This window comes from Halichoerus grypus, chromosome 3 (assembly GCF_964656455.1).
Source record: "Halichoerus grypus chromosome 3, mHalGry1.hap1.1, whole genome shotgun sequence".
NCBI lineage: Eukaryota > Metazoa > Chordata > Mammalia > Carnivora > Phocidae > Halichoerus > Halichoerus grypus.
The window spans coordinates 157,945,667-157,964,895 of record NC_135714.1 but is presented as its reverse complement, the minus strand read 5'-3'; the positions used below and the strand labels follow the sequence as shown (position 1 = coordinate 157,964,895).

At 43.9% G+C, this 19,229-nt stretch overlaps 1 protein-coding gene across 4 annotated transcripts in view; it reads left to right on the top strand.

Moving 5' to 3' along the window:
• The window catches only part of DOCK5 (dedicator of cytokinesis 5), a 205,822-nt gene that overhangs the window by 49,138 nt on the left and 137,455 nt on the right, over positions 1 to 19,229 (top strand). For all 4 annotated transcript variants that reach the window (XM_078069500.1, XM_078069498.1, XM_078069501.1 and 1 more), the window contains exon 2: positions 7,221 to 7,304. In XM_078069500.1, the coding sequence (XP_077925626.1) occupies positions 7,236 to 7,304 (69 nt within the window). In that variant the 5' untranslated portion in view covers positions 7,221 to 7,235. The remainder of the gene's footprint in view (positions 1 to 7,220; positions 7,305 to 19,229) is intronic.

The window sequence follows — 19,229 nt, the reverse complement described above, 5'->3', positions numbered from 1 at the left end:
GGAGAAAATAGTCACATTTTTGCCTGTCATTTCAGGGTGCTTGTTCCAGATTCCACAGTAATCTGTGGCTTTTATCGGGTGCCTGGGTGGCTCAGTCGTTAAGTGTCTGCCTTCGGCTCAGGTCATGATCCCAGGGTCCTGGGATCGAGTCCTACATCGGGCTCCCTGCTCGGCAGGAAGCCTGCTTCTCCCTCTCCCACTCCCGCTGCTTGTGTTCCTGCTCTCGCTGTCTCTGTCTCTGTCAAATAAATAAATAAAATCTTAAAAAAAAAAAATCTGTGGCTTTTATCTTCAGATTCTCTATTCCTCAGTTGTGATTTCTGTCCATAAGTTAGATGCAGTAAACTGGACACAATCTTAGATCTGATCATTTTTTATCTCAGATCTATTTAGTTTGTATTTAGTAAGAATGCATACAAAGAAGAACCTGATTCATACCTTATTTTGTTGGGGGGAAGGTGTTCTGGGCTCAGTAGTAAGTCAGGTTTTTTTTTACTTCATCATTAAAACCCTGCCTTAGTTGCCCTCAGATTTTTTTCTCTTTTACTTTTTTTTTTTTTAACAAGAAACAGATCAGTAGAAAAGAATAAAAGCTAATAGCACTGTAGGCATGAGTAATATTAGAATGTGTTTTAATGTTGTACCCAGATTGAGAGTACTACAGTGAGTACATGATTGAGGCATCTTTGGTATTCTAAATAAAACCCTGGTTCCTCAGTTGAATCACTGTAGAAATGCTAGAAGGGATGGCAAGAAAATGGTTAAAATATTAAAATATTCCCTCACTCTCATGCTGCTTCCTAGGGGAACTCTGTTCTTAGCTGCCTGCAGTAAAGTGGTTTTGCTGTCCTTAGAGACACCTGCACTGCATTGCCCAGCAACGTTTACCCTGGAAGGACTGCTGGGCTAGCTTGTTCTGCTTCTCCACACGTCTTCCTGATTTCCAGTCTTCATTGAATGACTTCCACTGGCTTATTGGTGAGGGTGAAAGTGTCCATCTTTGAGGACATGAGTACCACCATGCTCAAAGTGGGGAGCTGGACTGGGCAAGAAAGGGAAGGTGACTGCCATTTTTTCAGTGTCCACCGGGTATTGGTCATGGTCCTAGGGATTCTGCATGCATTTTCCTCTTCGGGCTTCACAAAACCTTATGAAGAATGTACTGTTGCCTCCGCTTTTTAGATGGGGAAGCTGTGGGAGAAAGCTCCACATGTTTGTAGAATATAGACTTTTCCCCCATAATTGTGACTTGCCTTGTTTCATCTTTTCTTATTCAAACATTCCATGTAAATTTAATTTCATATGAATTTAAATGAGATGGCATATAGTAATCACTTGGTAACAGTGAGACAGTAAACTATAGTTGAAATATCTCTGAAATATTTCTCGTTAAGGGTATTTATCAATTCTGTCTACAAATAGATATAATCCTTAAAATAGAGATTTCTTAAAGAATTACCAATGAATTGGTCAATATTCTCCTCAGTAGTCTAGAAAATGAAGTTAAGAATCCCATAAGAGCCTGCTCCTGTGGAGTACTATGGGTGAGAAGTATAAGCTCCTGTCCTCATTTGATGGCCCCTGGCCGGGATGGTTCTGAGTAGGGAGGCACCATCATGGTCATCTCATCCTAAAAAGATTAGGTTGGAACCTAAATAGAATGATCAGTGTAAAACCATAGATTTTTACTTCTTGGGGTCAGACCTACTGTTGAATCTGATTCTCTGATCCTTACAGTAGACTGGAATTAAAGAGCAAAAGAAAAAATCCACTTGGCCTTTAGGGACATCATTGCATTAAATCCAGGGCAAAGATCAAAGGTGAGATGTGCCTTTTTTGTTTTGGTAGTTGTAATGGGTGAAAGTAGGTAGATCAAGATAATAATGAAAAAGATGAAGTTTGGTCATCTTTTTAATATTCTGAGTAGTAAACAGTTCAAATTGGGACCTTGGTCTGTGTTTGCTGGGTCTTTCTTTTGTAGATTCTACCAAATGACGAATAGGAAATGTAATGTTTTAGTTATTCTTCAGGGGATTGTAATTTGAGGATTCATGAAAGAACCTAACTTACTAGAAAGATTAAATACTAGTAACGCATAGACTTTTCATTGTCGAAACTGATCCTTGTTTTGGGCCCTGCTAGTGAATTCTGTTGTCTTATTATTGCATAATCTTAAGACCCCAACTTTCTTTTTACCTCTCTCATATAAGCCTGGTTTAAATCAAAGATTTGGTAAAATGCAAACTATTTTACATTTGTAGACATACTGTCTTGTCTACTTGGCTCTGCAAAATTACACTTTCATGACATAAACAGTAAGCTGCTTAGGGAAAAATTCCAGCAATTCGTCTTTCCCAACCTTGCACATAGCAGCCAGCAAGGCAATTTATAATCAGCAACTCCCTGTTCTTGTTTAATTTCCTCAGACAAAACAAGAGATTGTGGTGGGCCTGCTAGTTCAAAACAGCACAACTTGTTTCTCTGCTTCTTATCATCACCTCATGAATCAGAGGATGTTTTAGGCAAAGGGACCCTTAGCGTCATCTGATCTGTTGCCTAGTTTACAGATGGGGAACTGAGGCTCAGACTGAGAACTCATTCAAGCTCATGAGTATGTAAGTGGTATAGTTGAGTCTTCAGTAGTGTTTTGTTTAACCCTCAGAATTTCCCTTATTTTCCCTTTATCTGTCTTTCTCTGTAATAATTACTCACATTCCAGGAAGAAAACACCATCCATTGAGAGCTAGTTGTGTGCCTGTTCTTCAAATAGCACCAGACTAGCAGACAACGTGATTACCAGTCACTGATTCATATAATAAAGCTTGTGTTTGGAAGTCGGATTTCCATTTTATGAGGGAAATCTAAGGCAGACACATCATACTGAGAATCTGTGAGGCTCCTCTCTTTGTTCCCAAGCTGTTCCTTCACCATTCTGGAGCAGCCTTGTCAAATGTGATGAAGGCCTCATCACCAGCGTTAGGAACAGCTTTGCTGCTTATAAAGCTGGATTACTTGGGGCAAGGTATTTACCCCTTCTGAATCCATTTCCTTATTAAATAATGTGGTGCATGGCATGTACTTCTTATAGTTACTGTATTACATATTGAAGTGAAAACCTAAAATACAATGGAAATGAGGGGTAGTAGGGAGTGGGAGAGGGAGGGCAAGGTTCAAAAGTACATCGTTGGAATGAAGAGATGACAGCTCTGAGTGGTTGGGAATCTTGTTGGTACTTCTGCCCGAAGACATGAAACTGATGAATGTCCCCTACCTGGTGACTTTACTCCAGTAAAAGGCATTTTTGAAGGGTTGCACTTCCCATGGGAATCTCTTTGGAAGCTTGGGTTGGAAAGGCAGATTCTGTCTTGTGTAATAAGCAAAAAGTGACAGGAGAGGTGATTTTGATATCTCTTTCATGAGTGGTGGGGAACCACAGCTGCTGCTTCTTAGGAAAACAGAAGTATCTTAAGGTTTGGGGAAGAAGTGGCAAATCACTGAATCGATTGGTAGATTCTATAAAAGTCACCGTTGTGCCTTGAGCATGTTCTTTGGGTTTAATCCAGTGCCTTGAAATGTGAAAGACACAAAAATAATGTGCAACCAGATCCACATGTGTGAGGAGTTTACCTTCTGACTGGGGGCAGATGATAACTAAGATTATCTGAGATTAACAACCCAAACTGTATTGGGAGGAAAAGCTGTCAGATGTCAGAAGAAACAGATTCATGCAGGGTGATAGGGAGTCAGTAGTTACTTGTCGAATGGAATTGTGAATGTGAGCTTTGGATTGTTATGTAGAAAAGATGAGCTGTTGTTCCAAGCGGGGATAAACTGTGGGTTGAACACAGAATTTAGGGGACACTGTGAGAGTCTTGACTGGAGCAGAGGGTGGAATTTGGCAGATGATGGAGGCTAAGGTGGATAATTAAGGCCAGGATAATTTTGGAGGATTTAGGAATCTAGGAGTTAAGGAAACATATTGGTTTATGGTGTGTGTGTGTGTGTGTGTGTGTGTGTGTGTGTGTGTGTGTGTGTTCACAACAGTCCTTGGTAGGTGTTTGTTCTAGGTGCTGCCTTTGAGAGTTTCTGCCTACTTCCCTGCTGACAAGAACGAGGAAGAGATGGAGCTTGGTCATTACACAACACACTGTGACACAGCAACCTCATTACTTCCTGTTTCCATCTGTGAGCAGGGCCACTGGAAGGAACAGACAGGTTCCGTGGGAGTCAGTGAATGGGGACTGGGGGGGGAGTCAAGGATATGAGATCTACATTCTCTATGGAAAACCAGACATACTTAGTGGGCAAAACCATTGAGTCACCCGACTCTCAGATGAAGGGGGAGAACTTCAGTGGAATGGCAGCCGTGGCCCAGTAGCCCAGTGGCCCATGAAGAGGTATAGGAGTCAGTGGGGAACTAACTGCTACATCTCAATCCAGTGTAGTTTCTCCAAATCCACTTCATTAGCCCAACCTTGTTCTGAATTCATAGTCTAGTCCAAAAGCTCAATATTAAATTAATTTCAACATAATTTGTCCAGGCTTCTGTGCCAAGACTACAAAAGAACACTCTTTGGGTAAGTCCCTCCAAAAAGAGAGGCCACTTGAAAAAGATGTGGCTGGAGGTGTGCTCCTTCCATTCACGGATAGACCGCGAGGTAAGGAAAAGCCTGCAGTCAGGCTGCAGACATAGGGTGAACTGCAGGTTCGAGAAAGAGCAGTGAGTACCCACAGTTCACAGTGAGGGGACAACTTTCTTCGTTTTTTTAGTGACCCTTGTGTGATCTGGCAGATGGACTGAATGACCATCCTCATGGGCTCATTAGAGCTGCAGATATGGGGAACGTCTCCGTTCCTTGAATCGTCAAGTGAATGGCTAGAACTGAATCTCTGGTGGTTCTTTCCTCCTGGAAGGATGCAGATTCCTTATCAAGAGAGTGAGGGTAACAACTAGACCTACTTTAAAAACAAACAAACAAAAAACCCAGCTTTATTGAACTCTAATTTATATACTATAAAATCCACCCCTTTCAAGTATATAGTTCAATGAATGTTAGTAAATTCACAGAGTTGGGTAACCATACCCTCAATCCAGTTTGAGGATGTTTTCACCTCCCCCAAAACCTCCCTCATGCCTGCTGTGTTCAGTCGCCCTTCCCTCCTCTCCCCTGCCCAGGCAACCAGTAATCGGCGGTACTATCTCCCATAGATTTGCCTGTTCTGGACATTGCAAATAACTGGAAGCCTAAAATAGGCATTTCACATATGGTTGTCATTTAGCATAATGTCTTTTAAGTTCCCCTGGGTTGTAGCATGTGTCCGTATTTCATTCCTTTTTGTTGCTGAGTAGTGTTCCATCGTACGGATATATCCTAGTTTACATATCTATTCATGCATCAATTGATGAATTGTTTCCACTTTTTGGCTATTGTGAATAATGTTGCTATATTGGTTTCCTATGACTACTGTGACAAATTCCTACAAACTCGTGGCTTAAAACAACAGAAATGTATGCTTTCACGGTTCTGAAGACCAGAAGTCTAAGGTGAAGGTGTTGACAGCCCGTGCTCCTTCTAGAGACTCTGGGGAGAGTCCATTCCTCGCCGCCGCCTCTGGTGGTGATGCCAATCCCTGACGCAGCCTTCTCCTCCATCTCCATGTTGCCTTCTCTTCTATGCATCTCCCCTAACTCCCTCTGGCCCTCTCTCCCCAGGATACATGTGATTGCCTTGAGGGCCCACCCTGATAATCTAGAAAAAGCTCTTCCTCTTAAGATCCTTAATTTACTCAAATGTTTGGCCACACACAGTAGCATTCACAGGTTCCAGAAATTTGATGTGGCTGTCTTCTGGGGGGCTATGTTTCTGCCTACCGCAGCAGTTGGGAATATTCACATAAAGTCGCTGCACAGATGTGTTTTCATATCTCTTCATAGGTAACTGGGAATGTCATTGCTGGGCCACAGTGGAAATTTAGGTTTCGCTTTCTAAGAAACTGTCCCCCTGTTTTCTGAAGAGGCTGGGCCATTTTACATTCCTGCTCATGATGTCTGAGGGTTCCAGTCTCTCCACATTCTTACCAGTTGTCTGCCTTTTTGAAACTATAGCCATTCTAGTGGGTGTGAAGTGGTAACTCATTGTGGTTTTAATTTGCATTTCCCTGATGACTAATGATGATGAGTATCTTTTCATGTGTCTTAGCCAGCGTAAGATTCTTGGTAAAATGTCTCTTCAGAGCTCTTACCCATCTTAAAATTGGGTTGTCATCTTTTTGAATTATAAGACTTAGCCTATTTTTCATAATCTGGCCCGGTCACTGCCAGTCCTAATGATGTGGTGATTGAGGTGACCTGATGAGGAGGAGCTGGGACCATCCAGGATGCCTGGAACTGGGACAAGGCAGCCATGTCTGCAGCGCGCCCTGTGTCAGTCCGTTCCTCCCAGGTAGATGGGACTCACAGTGGCCTTTTGACTCCCAATTACTGTGTCAGAGAAGCGAGGAGATGACTCGTTCTATGTCTTAGAGATCATAAGCTCAGTGGTGGTGTAGGCTGGACTGACCTAAAGAACCCCACAGCATATTCTCATTGTAGCCTGGTTTTTTTCTTTTCCTTTCTTTTTTTTTTTTTTAACGATTTATTTATTTTAAAGAGAATGTGAGCAAGAGCATGAGCAGGGGGAGGGGCAGAGTGAGAGAGAGAACCCTGGAGCAGACTCCTCACTGAGTGCGGAGCCCAGTGCAGGGCTCAATCCCAGGAACCTGAGATCATGACCTGAGCCAAAGGCAGATGCTTAACCGACTGAGCCACCCAGGCACCCCTAGCCTGTTTTTTTTTTTTCTTTCATAACTCTTGCCACAATTTAAATTAAGTAGTTTTTTTCTGTAATATTATACATTGAATATCCTCCTCCCTCTCCTAGATGATTAAAAACCCCTGGGACAAGGACCACATCTGTGTGTTTTGTCATTGTCACCGGTCTCTAACACAGTATGCAGTAGGCAACCAACCAATTTTTGTCAGATGGAAGAATGACTGGAACATACCAGTCATGGGGGTTGAGGAGGATGTACTCTGCTTTGCAGTGGGTGATTCACACGAAAGCATGAAATAGAGGGTTGTTTGTTAAATAAGTAATTCATTAGCCACTGCATGTGCTGCTTAGGGACTTGTATTTTAACCGCCACTGATGCCATTTCCCCCATGTATTTCTCCTTTCCAGCGATCTATAACTACAATGCCTCTCAAGATGTGGAGCTGTCCTTGCAGATTGGAGACACGGTTCACATCCTGGAGATGTATGAGGGTAAGTCTAGATGGCCTTCTGCCAGACGGGGAAGGGGAAAAACGGTGGAAGTTACTTATTAATAAGGCACTTAGAGCAAACATCAATATGCTTTACTTCCTAAAGTCATGCTAGTAAAAATCCAGGAAGTACTTTAGGTTATACAATTTCCTACTGGGGATGATTTCAAAACAGCCCGTTGAATACAGGAGTGCAAACGTGCCCAAGACATCCGAATCTCAAAGTACGTGAATCGTTGAAGCCCAAGCCCTGGATGGAGAGGGATCCGCGACAGGGCTGGCTTGGGAGGAGCCACGTGGGACACCGGATTGGCTGTCGTGCCAAGGGGCACTGCTGATTAAGTGGCTCTTTCTACTCAGCACTAAATGTTGCCAGATTGGAGGAGAAATGAGGGAGAGACCTACTGGTGTTGCTGAGATTCTTTCACAGAATTAGGTCAGGGCTACAGCTGATCCAGAAAGCCCACTAGTATATTCCTTGCAACTAGCTCGGGCCAGGGAGGTAGTTCCAGTTAACCTGTTACTGGGCTGTAGGATAGTACTCAGGATTCCTGATCTGTCTGAGAGGCACGAGTCATGTCTGCTTCCACCGCATCCCACCCCACCCCAAACTTTTAGCTCCAACTCAAACTCTTGGATTCCTAGCAGGACTCTTCCATGTATCCACATTTCTGATTCAAATCCCCAGAGTACAACAAACATGTATACAGGCCACTGAAGTTGAGGACCAAAGCAAAGACCAATTTTTAGGGCCCATTTATTCTCTGAAGATTGAGACAGGAATGAGGTAGGACGCTAAGGCAGACTTTTCTCATAGAGTGAGGCTTGTGAGAATCAGGATCTCTAGATTTTCAGGGTCTGCACTCCCCCTCACCCCAGTAAATGCTCATCATGGTGGAATGGCAGAGTTGGTCAAGAACCTAATGTGGATTCCTAGGATGGGGAAGAAATGATGTGAAGCCAGGAGGAAAGGAAGCAAGGTTTGGCCATAGAAAAGCTAAGTCATTCTGCCCAGTTGCACAGAAGACTCTCTTATTCCTGCTGCCTCCCTTTATTTTTAGGCAGAGGGCAGGGGCTTGCTTCTGCCTTCCACACAAATCAAAGTACAATCATGCAGCTCCTAGGGGAAGGGAAAAGGTGGGGGGCTGTGTGGACTCTTCCTCTACTCTCTCTTTTCTGTTTTCATCCTCACCATCTCAGGTCCAGCCCAACATCAATTCCATGTAGTCCCTAAGTCTCTGAGACACAAAGGACAATCCACTATCGTCTCGTCTCAGGACTTCTTTGCTTATTGAAACCATAGTTCCCTCAATCCTTACTAGGTCTTACCTCTTTGTCAGGGGCCAGAGTAATCCGTTCTATTTAGTGTATCTATGGACACACATTTTGCATTGTACAGGTGAAAGGTGTATGTTCGGTATCTGTAACTCTTCCAAATGGGCTTGAAAAGAATGTGTATTAGGATCATGGGGTGAGAATTCTGTAGATGACAATCAGATTCTGATTTCTCTGTCATTTTTTTTTTTCGAATTTGCTCTTTGTTAATGTTTTTTTGCATTTTCGGTCACTGAGAGAACCGTGTTAAATCTTCTACCGTGCTTGCAGTTTATGTCAGTGATGATTTACAGTGATGTCAGTTTTTTGCTTTATATATTCTCAGACCTGTTTTTAGGTACATACAACTTTAACTTTAGAATTGTTATATTAAGCAGTTTGAACTTTAATTCCTGTTTATTAAATCTTTTACCATTATTTTTGTCTGTAGCAATGCTTTTTCCCTTAGCCTAGTTTGTCTGAAATTACAGCTAACTCATTGGCAGTCCAGGACTCCAGTTTTTGTTCTCTTGGACTCATGAGGCCATCAGAAATGCTGCCCAGCCATTCAGTACACTTTTTTTAATTCGGCAGGTGCCCCAAGAAGAGAGCAGCCTCGGATGCTGGTCTCATCTTTCTGAGTCTTGGTCTTTTTCAGATCTGGACCTCATAATTCCCATTTTACCATGTTAGATTTTCAGTATGTGTGCATGTGTGTGTATGTGTTTGTGTGTGTTGTGTTGTCAAGTTTTTCTAAGTGTACTGTGTGTGGAGTGTAGGAGGGAAGAGTGGAGAGTTGATTGGAAATAAAGTAGGTGATGTCTTTTGAATACATTTTCAAAATTCTTTTGCATCTCTATGTGACCCCAGCATATTTTTTGAAATAGCTAATTGAAGCACTTTGTCCTCAGAGGATTCATATTAATGACCATTTTATATTTGCGTCTTCTCCGTACTTTACTGAGTAATCTCCCAATTGACCAATGAACATTCCTAAAGGTAGCACTCCTCTGGAGCAAGCTGAGGGGGTCACTGAGCTTGGTTGAATATAAATGTAATCAGAGGTGCACAAACACATTCATTTCAAGTCCAAAAGCCACAGTGCTCCCAGCGTTTTGCAGCTCGGACAGTGGTATGCTTGCCGGTGCTGGCCCCACTGATGGACGGTCACACAAAAACCTGCCACTTTATCGATGCTGCATCTTGAATATGATGATCCTGGTGCTCTAGTCCTGACAGCAGGAAGCTGGTGTGCCTGTTAATTGCTACCATAAAATACTTGATCTGCCATAGGACTCCTTGATGTCGAAAAAGGATGTCTGTGCCCATTCGGCAGAACGCTGCGTGTCAAGGTATGAATGGGCAGTCTTAGAACATGAGCTTACGGAGTTCATTTACCACCACCAAGTGGCCTGTCAGTTTTACAGAGATTTTTATATTGGATTAAGCTTTTATATAGTGCTTATTTTATGGGATTAATTTTTTTTAATAGTGCCCGCCTTGCCAGATGCAGTGATAGGTTCTTCTATCTCCTAAGTACTTCGAGTTCTTGGCTGAGTTCTCAGATTCCTTTATTATTTCAGGCAGTGCAGGACTAAGTGAGGGCAGGAGTACTTTGCAAACATTAAACACGGTGGAAAAGCTGAGTAATAACTTGAGTTCTCTCCCTCCCTCCCTCCCTTCCTCCCATCTCTTCTTTTCCTTTTAAAAAAAATAATAAACAGAATGGAAACACCCAGAGTACTGCCAGATGGAATTTAAGGCTAATGCTGGCACTGTCTTCCAGCTTCCTGTCGGATTTGGCTCCCGGGGCTCCCCACTGCACACTCTGCCCTACCCCCCCCCCCCAGCCTTTGCAATATTCACATACCAGACCAGTGGGTGCTTCTTCCGATGTGGACAGGAGTCTACCTTTCTGGAGCCCAGATACAGAAAATTCTTTTCTGCCCGCAACCCGCCACAGAATACCACTTAGGACTCTTCCTTTTGCTGTTTCCTGCCCTGTGGTCGAATGAATAATTACGAAAGTGGTAGCTCCTTGAAGGCAAAGCCCGCTCCTCTTTCATTTCAGGGCCCGTGTCTAGCATAGCGCCTGGCATAGAGTGGGTGTTCTGCAGAAGTCTGCTAAATGAGTGAAGATAAAATACGAGACCAAGGCAAACCCGTTGGAGCAAGGCAAGCTAGTGTGGAGAGTAAGAGGGGTGGGGGGGTCACCTCCATAAAACCCCAGATATTATAGGCAGAGTTGTTCTTCTCCTTCCATGAGGGAAATACGGGAGGCTCCAACATTTCCCCGCCCTTTGCAGACTGCAGAAGGATTTGTTATTGCATGAGTTTTTGCTTTTGTTTTTAATAACAGCTTCATTGAGATCTATTTCAAATACCATGCAATTTACCCATTTAAAGTACACGATTCAATGGCTATTTACAAAGTGCGCCATTCACAGAGTTGGGCAACCATCATCACTATCTACTTTCAGAACATTTTCATTATCCCAGAGAGAAACTCTGTACCCATTTGGTGGTCATTATCCCCCAGCCCCGAGCAACCACCAATCTAATTTCTGTCTCTGTAGATTTGCCGAGTCTAGACATTTCATGTAAATGGGATCATATAATATGTGGTCCTTTGTGACTAGCTTCTTCTACTTAATGTAGTATTTTCAAGGTTCATCATCATTATAGCATGTATCAGTACTTCCTATCTTTTTATGACTGAATAAAATTCGTTGTATGCATATATCACATTTTACTTATCCATTCATCAGTTGATGGACATTTGGATTGTTTACACTTTTAACCTATTTTGAATAATGCTGCTATAAACATTTATGTACAAGTTTCTGTGTGGACATGTGTTTTCACTTTTCTTGGGTATGTTCCTAGGAGTGGAATTGCTGGGTCATATAATAGCTTTTATGGTTAACCTTTTGGGGAACTGCCAGACTGATTACTTGAGTTTTGCCTCCAAAATAGCCCAAATGAGTGAGCTGTTACCACTTATCACTCATGTCTTTCTGTCACCTTGCCCTTGAACTTCATTTGTTACTAAAAATAGGGGCAGGGAAGTAGAATTGACTGAGAAGCTATATACTGCTCATCTTTCACAGGCCCCCAAGAACTATTTTCCTTCAGAGACTTTTTCAGGGAACAAAAATCCTCAAGGACTGAAGCAAGAGTCCTCTCCTTTCTTCATCTTTAGCAGTAGCCTAGCCTGTAGTCATTGCCTTGTCTTTGCTTCTTTAACCAGACAAGGGATTTGATAGTGAGACAGCTGTTCTCCATCTAGAATGTTCTTTCCCACCCCAGATCCATGGGCATGGCTGAAAAAAATCACTGCTACCTTGAGATTCCAGTTGTGGTCATTTGTTCATTCAAAAACACTTGCTGAGCAAGTATTATGCTCTTTATTATGTGCCAGGTACCTTTATTGAGCACAAGAGATGTTCTAGGCACTGAGGTCACCTGAATGACGAAACAGCAAGGTTCCTGTTCTCATAGGGTTTCCATTCGAGGGATAGACAAAAACAAGTGAACGAAGTAAGTAAACAAAACAATTCAGATACTTAAAAGTGCCACGAGGAAGAAAGGTTGGTATTACCAGGCCCAGAAGAAGACGAGAGTGATGGACAGGGAGCAGAGGGATAAGGCAGAAGGACTACTTTAGATCAGATGGTTTTGTCCCTATTGAGGGTGACCATCCTGGGCAGGACACTTGAACTCTTTTTGTGTCATGGTCATTGCGTCTAGAACTGGGTTACTTTTTGAATTGAAAGTGATTAAATGAAAGTGCTCTGAAAAATTAAGGTTACAGCATTCCTTTTACCATTAAGCTCTCCTCTCCTGTGATTAACCAAATTCCAGTCATAAGTGATTTAATGCTCAGGGTCTGCTGTTCCACCAATGGATACTGGTTTCCTGCATTTGATTCATATCCATTGGTAACTCGTTTTCAGCTCTATAAACCACGCACAAGCTCAAGAGAGGGTGGCTGGTGTTAACAGTGATTTCTGGGGGTAAGCATAACACAGTTGGCCATAACAAAATGAGATAATGTCTCAAAGGCATTCCAAGCTCTACAGAAGCAGGCACAGCATAAAGCTTTGTACAGTTTTAGTGTTATATGTAAGGACCCAAAGGATAGCACAGATGCTTTCATTGGAACCAGACAAAGCAGGCAATCTTGAAAAGTTGAAATAAAAAGAAGCATTTGTGTATATACAGGAGGTCCCTAATATGCCCAAGTGATTTCTTCTGTGTACAGTGAGTCCAGTTTTCAAATGCACCTTAATCAAGAAATCCATTCCCTTATAATAAAGGGTATTAATATGGATTATGACTGGAGCTGTACATATCTTGAATCTTATCTTTATAAAGCAGGCTTTTTTTGTGAGCAAGTATAGAGGGCAGTCTTACGGCAGATAGGCAGAGATACGTGGCACTGAACTTGGGCTCCGTGGCTGACAAAACTTTGTAGCAGAAGCATGAAAAAGAAGAGAGTGCTTTTGAACTTGTTTCAAGCAGGGGCTTAATCATCTCTCTGAGATGTGCTAATTGGACCTGCATTGGACCATCTGACACAGAAAGGTCTTACTGAACTCTTTCAGAATGTCTGAGTCAAGAAGATGGTTTGTTACATCCTACAGTCCTGTACAACAGTGTCCCAACCCGGTAGCCGTGACATTCCTTGATCACACCTCTTCTCTTTGCCTCCTCTATTTGGTCAGCTGTACCCAATGGTCATAGACGAGTGAGAAAGAAAATCATAACTAATTTTTAAAAATCAGTTCTTAACAGCACGTGTAAAGTTTTACTGGGTATAAGCTGAGATACGGCATTTGATGTATTTGTAACTTTCATTTACTTTTGTTACCCCATTAGTCAGGAACATTGAAAGTTTATTATAATTCAGAATCCATAGTCTCACCATTTTCTAGTTATAAAAACAACTGCCGTTCACAAACATCAATGGCAGTGAGCCCAACAGCTTGGATTTTATGGTAAGGACTGCGTGCGAACATTCTGGCACCAGCCTGGAAAGCAAATGAGGCCGTGTGGCATTTTGTTGAGTGTGCTGGTCACTTCCCACATCTGTTTGACCTTTACCTTAAGTACTGCTTGTCAGCCAGTACTGCTGGGGACATATGTTCCTGAGATGTGTTTTTCAAAAGATGAGTGTGGTGGCAGGAGTGTGTTTACAGAAAAACTAATTAAAAAGTGGAGCCGGTAAGAAGTCTCCTCTCAGATTTAATCTTACTGAAAGGAGAATGACTTTTCTTGTTCTTCCTTTTGAGATATGTGTGAATGTGCTTCTAAAATGCCATCTTCAAAATGTCTGTTCTTTGTATATTAGGCCTACATGGGATCTTCTAGGATTGGGGTCAGGACTTTTTTCTGAGTGGTGCCTTCATTCAGTTACTTTGCCATGAACTGGCGCTTGGAGTTGGCCCATTTGAAAGGCTGCCCACGCACCTAAGGAGGCAAGCTCAGCCTGAAAGCAAAGGTGTTTTGGGGGATGCTCTGGAGGAATGTTCTCATGAGCTTTTGGTGTCCCATAAATTTTGGTCTTCAAGAGATCCTGGGGGGATCAAGGGGTTAAGAAGGTGGCAAAGTGGTGGGCAGGCTCCTTCCATCCCACGCATATACATAACCACTCATGGCTCCCTTCACACCTCTGAATGTGGGGCCATTCACATTATTTGGTGTATAACTTCCATCAAAAATGCCTTAGGTGTCTTATCTCCATTGGGAAATGTGGCACATCAAACCATCATCAGGCTAGGTACGACTCAGTGAAGGACTAGTGTAAGGAGAAAGTCCTAGAGGGAAGTTTAAGATTGATTGAGGGCAAACAGGAATAGGATTTTTCTCCTCTTGCTTATATCTGGAGAGAGAAGATTAATGTATGCCTCTACTTTGCTCATAGTAATGTGAGAGCAATTTATGATCTCAAAAAGCATATAAGGGGACTTGGGCATCCTAAGTACCCACTCTGTGCTGGAGTGTCCCATTTTACTCAACCCACGGAAGCAAATCATTCAATAGAAAGTGTTGTAGAGAGCATGCTGCCTGAAAAGACTAAATGCTGCGAATTAGTCTTAGAAGCGCAGAGAACTGTGGTTCTTTCCCTGGCCTCACCTCCGTGTGTAACCAGGCTACACAGAGCTGTGGCCAGGGCAGGAGAGGAAGGATGCTTGTTATATATGGATTATTAGTCTCACTTTTATGTTCTGCATGTGTGTCCCCAGCGTTTGTCATCTGAGCAATATTAACTTAATTTTGTGCACTTAACTTTGACAACAGGAATATGAGTTTCAACAACCGTACCGAGCACGTCAGTCCCTCTTCTGAATGGCAGGAGTAATCGACACTGAATTCCTAACCTCAAATACTTGCTTAGTGCTCACCGATGCAGACTGAAGAGTCTGTCACTACAGTTGGAATTGAAGGAATGAGAGGGGGCAGGTGTTTGAATTAGTCTTACTGTCACATTCATTGCCCACTGAATGTCAAGTCATGCCTTAGAAGCCCCTATTTGGGTAACTTCTGGGTTCTTTTTATGGCTGCATTCAGTATCTGCTCAGGCCCTGAGTTACTCAGCACTATTTTCTCAATTATTCAAGCCATCATCATACAGTTTTTCTGTCACCCAAGCTGTTTCTTATACTTTTTCTTGTTACCTTTCCCTTAAAGTCATCTTTCCTATGGTTTTCTTGGGGGCAGGGAGCTTATTCTCTTGGAAGATAAAAGTATGTCTTATCAGGTGCTACAGTTATGGAATAAGGCTTCCCCCTTGCCTGGTATCCCAGCTGCCTTATGTACACTTCAGCTTTGTCGTCAGTAACTTGAGAATAATTTAGAGAGGTTCTTCTCCTTCTTGCAGGAAGCACAGACACATTCCTCACAAAACAAAGAAAAGAGAACTTTAGTCTGGCATCATTAGCCCGGGAATCAGACAATGGCCCTAGAAGTGGGAGATAGTCCCTGGATTATGTCACTGGTACCCTCGGTTCCAAATTAGTCTGGCATTTTACTCTCCTCTGTTCGCCAAGCATTGAGCTGAGGGCTTTCATGTACTGAATCTTAGCTCTTGCGATCATGGGAGACTGGAGTTCCCGATGCTCGTTTAGTAAATGTGAAAATCAGGTTCAGAAACTTGAAACTTCATACAGCCGTTAAATGGTAGAGCTATGATTCTCACCATGGTTTTTTGGAATCCCAAGTAGAATGTTCTTTCCACATTGTGAGGCCTTTGAGGAAATGATGCTTCTCTATTTTGGACCTAACCTATAGTGTTTCAAAGAGGGTGAGGTTCTTTTGCTTATTAAGTAGCTGTCAGACAAGCTTCCCACCACCCCAAATGTGTCTGTGTTGGGGTGAGCTCTTTCAGAACTTCCTTTCCCCCATGGCTCATCCACACTCGCTTGCTGCTCTGGCCAGGGGGGGTCTCCTCACTGCTCTCCAAGCCCACTGTGTGCTTGGGCCCCCTGCCCCCCCAGTGCCAACGTGCCTCATCTGCCCCCCCCCCCCCCCCCGCCTCTCCTCTGCCTGTTTTCGAGAGCTGGCTTTCTCTGAGCAGCTAGGCACATCTGTTCCAGGGAAGCAAAGCCCCGTCATCTCCCCCACCCAGAGACAGGGGCCCTCTTCCCCCAGCCCACACACTCCAGGTCAGAATTACTGAGGGGCTGGGCTACAGATACCCACAGTGTGCACGACCCCCTTAGGTGTGGCAGGCAGGTCAGAGAGGGAAAAGTAGGCAGAGAGGTCTCTGGAGGGGTCTCTGACCACCCCAACCTGAAGCAGTCTCCCTTCCCATGTGTTTGTGGCAGTGAGTGTCCAGCTGGTGTCCCCGCCTGTGCCCTCCTGCTTGTATTAGTCCAGAAGGCATTTGCATTGAACCCAGCGGTCTTTGGCTCGCACAGTCTCGGAAAGTCCCACCTGGTTCACGTTTGTGCCCTTGCTGCTGATCTTTTGCTACCAGGACTCGTACTGCCATCACCACTACTGGGTCCCCGCCTCTGTTTCTGCCACTGTTGATGTTGTCACACCCCCGACAGCGTCTCCTCGTCTCTGTCTCGGTTCTCAAAGTGGAGCCCAGTGGTTCACTTTCAGAGTCCGTAAGTACAGCTTTGCCCTTTCATTTTTAGGATGCATTGCACTGAGGAACTTGAAGCAGGTTTCTAAGTGACCCAGACTGACGGGGTCCTGGGACAGCGCCATCCGTGTCACACGTGCTAAGCTAAGGCATGCACGCTTCCAGTGCCTCTGCACGGGCTGTTTCCTCTCTTGCTGGGGCCTCCATTCTCCCTTCAGAAAGGAAGGCCGCCTGTATGCGTGCCCTTTACCTTGATGTCCTCCTCAGGAGGCTTAGGTGGTCACCTGAGAAAAGCAGGCTGCGCTACAGTTCCAGAAATCCTCGGTGACTAGCTGTGCAGGTTTGTCTTCCCTCACCTGTGTCTCTGTTCCACCAGCGGTCAGATTGGAACGGCTGAGATGGGGGGTTGGGGTTTATACTCTCAAACTCCTGGAGGCTCCACAGAGCCTAGCATAGGTATTTGTAAAGATGGGCCCCCTAAATATATCTTGCTTGATGAATTGATTCCTCACTCACAAACCTGCATCCCTCTCTTGTCCATCTTGCAAATTGGTGCTGCTGATAAAACCAGTCTTAACAGTGAATTGCAGCAAAACTTTATGCTGTATCCTGTCATTTCAGCTTTCCCAAACTAGTTGGATAAGCTCGAGAGAGACGTGCGTCACAGAGGAGGGTGGTTAGAGCCAATGGCAAGATGACTGGCTGCCGGCAGGATTACTTTGCTTTAAAAAAGAGAAAGAAGGAAAAAGCCACATCCAGGAAATACAGCGGGAGTTGGCAAACCAGAGTGATGATGTTGATTAGCCTAGAGGAAATTTTATTTCCCCGATGTCACTGAGCTGCAGGGTGTCTGTGAATCCAAGAGACCTTTCCTCCTTTCGCAGTGGCCATTTGGATGTCATCTCTCCATTCTGCCAACTGCATCTGCCCCCACCCCCACCCTGGACCGGGTCCTCCTGCCCGTCTCGGGGGGGGTTTGCTGCTTGAAAGAAGTCTCTTGTAGGCAACCAGGAGAAACTTCAGCATTTTTGGCTATGGGGTGATAAGGTTAACAAGATGGGGGAAAAAGTAGAATGTTTTTGTGGAAGGAAATTGAAGCCACAAAAGCCTTAATTACTTGAACAGTCGAAGAAATGGGAGTCCCACAGAACCAGGCCTGTGCATTTCAGATGAATCCTCTTCATAAGGAGCAATGCCGCCTCTTCTCTGGACATTCTGGCCTCCGGGGCAGGGCCCAGCTCTGCCCAGTGGGCGTGGGATCCCAGGGGGAGAGGAGGGTCTCTGGGACCTTGCTGTCAGATCGTGCTTTGGAGATGGCAGATTTTTTCGTGCAGCCCTCGCATCATCTGTTCTGTCCATGACCACCAGCTCACAGGACCTTCTCTTTCTCATTGATGAAGTTATTTAAAGTTTATGGCTTGCCTGCTATGTTCCAGGCACCACAAAAACAGGCCTCTTTCCTGTTCACTCAAGAAATAAAATGAAAGATGGAAACCTCATCTCTTGCTTCCCCACTTACTTGGCATGCTTGCCTGCATGGGTGTTTTATATTGGTCGGATTCCATGGCTAAGCTTCCTTCCTATGAGAGGCAGTGCCTTTGCCTTGAGCAAGAATCGCATATGCTGCATGGCCGAGGAGGCAGGTGGTGGAAGGCAAACAGTGATGAACCCGGTGGGAGGAGCCCTGTGTTTGCATTCCCAGCTTAGAGAGTAAGTCCCTGGTTGACTTTGCACAACCTTTCCAATTCCTTGCCTGTATTTCCTCATTTTTAAGTAAGGGTGTTAGACTTTGGGGAAGTCTGAGTTCTTTTGGAGCTCACACTTGTAACATCTATCTGTGAGTCATAAAGGCACAAAACTGAACTAAGATGTTTGACTGGGAAGACTGATTTGTTTACCAAAAAGGTATAAAAGAATAGAATCATCTTTTACTATCTTTGTATCCTTTTCCTTTCTGCCTTTGAACTTATTTTCAAAAGCACTGGTGAGGCTGGTGGGCATGCAAGCTGGTACAGCCACTCTGGAAAACAATAGGGAGGTTCCTCAAAAAGTTAAAAACAGAGCTACCCTATGACCCAGCAATTGCACTGCTGGATGTTTACCCCAAAGATACAAATGTAATGATCCGAAGGGACACCTGCACCCCAATGTTTATAGCAGCAATGTCCACAATAGCCAAACTATGGAAAGAACCCAGATGTCCATCGATAGATGAATGAATAAAGAAGATGTGGAATATTACAATGGAATATTACTCAGCCATCAAAAAAAAAAAAAGAAATCTTGCCATTTGCAACGACGTGGGTGGAACTAGAGGGTATTATGCTAGCGAAATAAGTCAATCAGAGAAAGGCAATTACATGATTTCACTCATGTGGAATTTAAGAAACAGAACAGAGGAGCATAGGGGAAGGGAGGGAAAAATAAAACAAGATGATATCAGAGAGGGAGACAAACCATAAGAGACTCTTAACTATAGGAAGCACACTGAGGGCTGCTGGAGGGGACCGGGGGAGG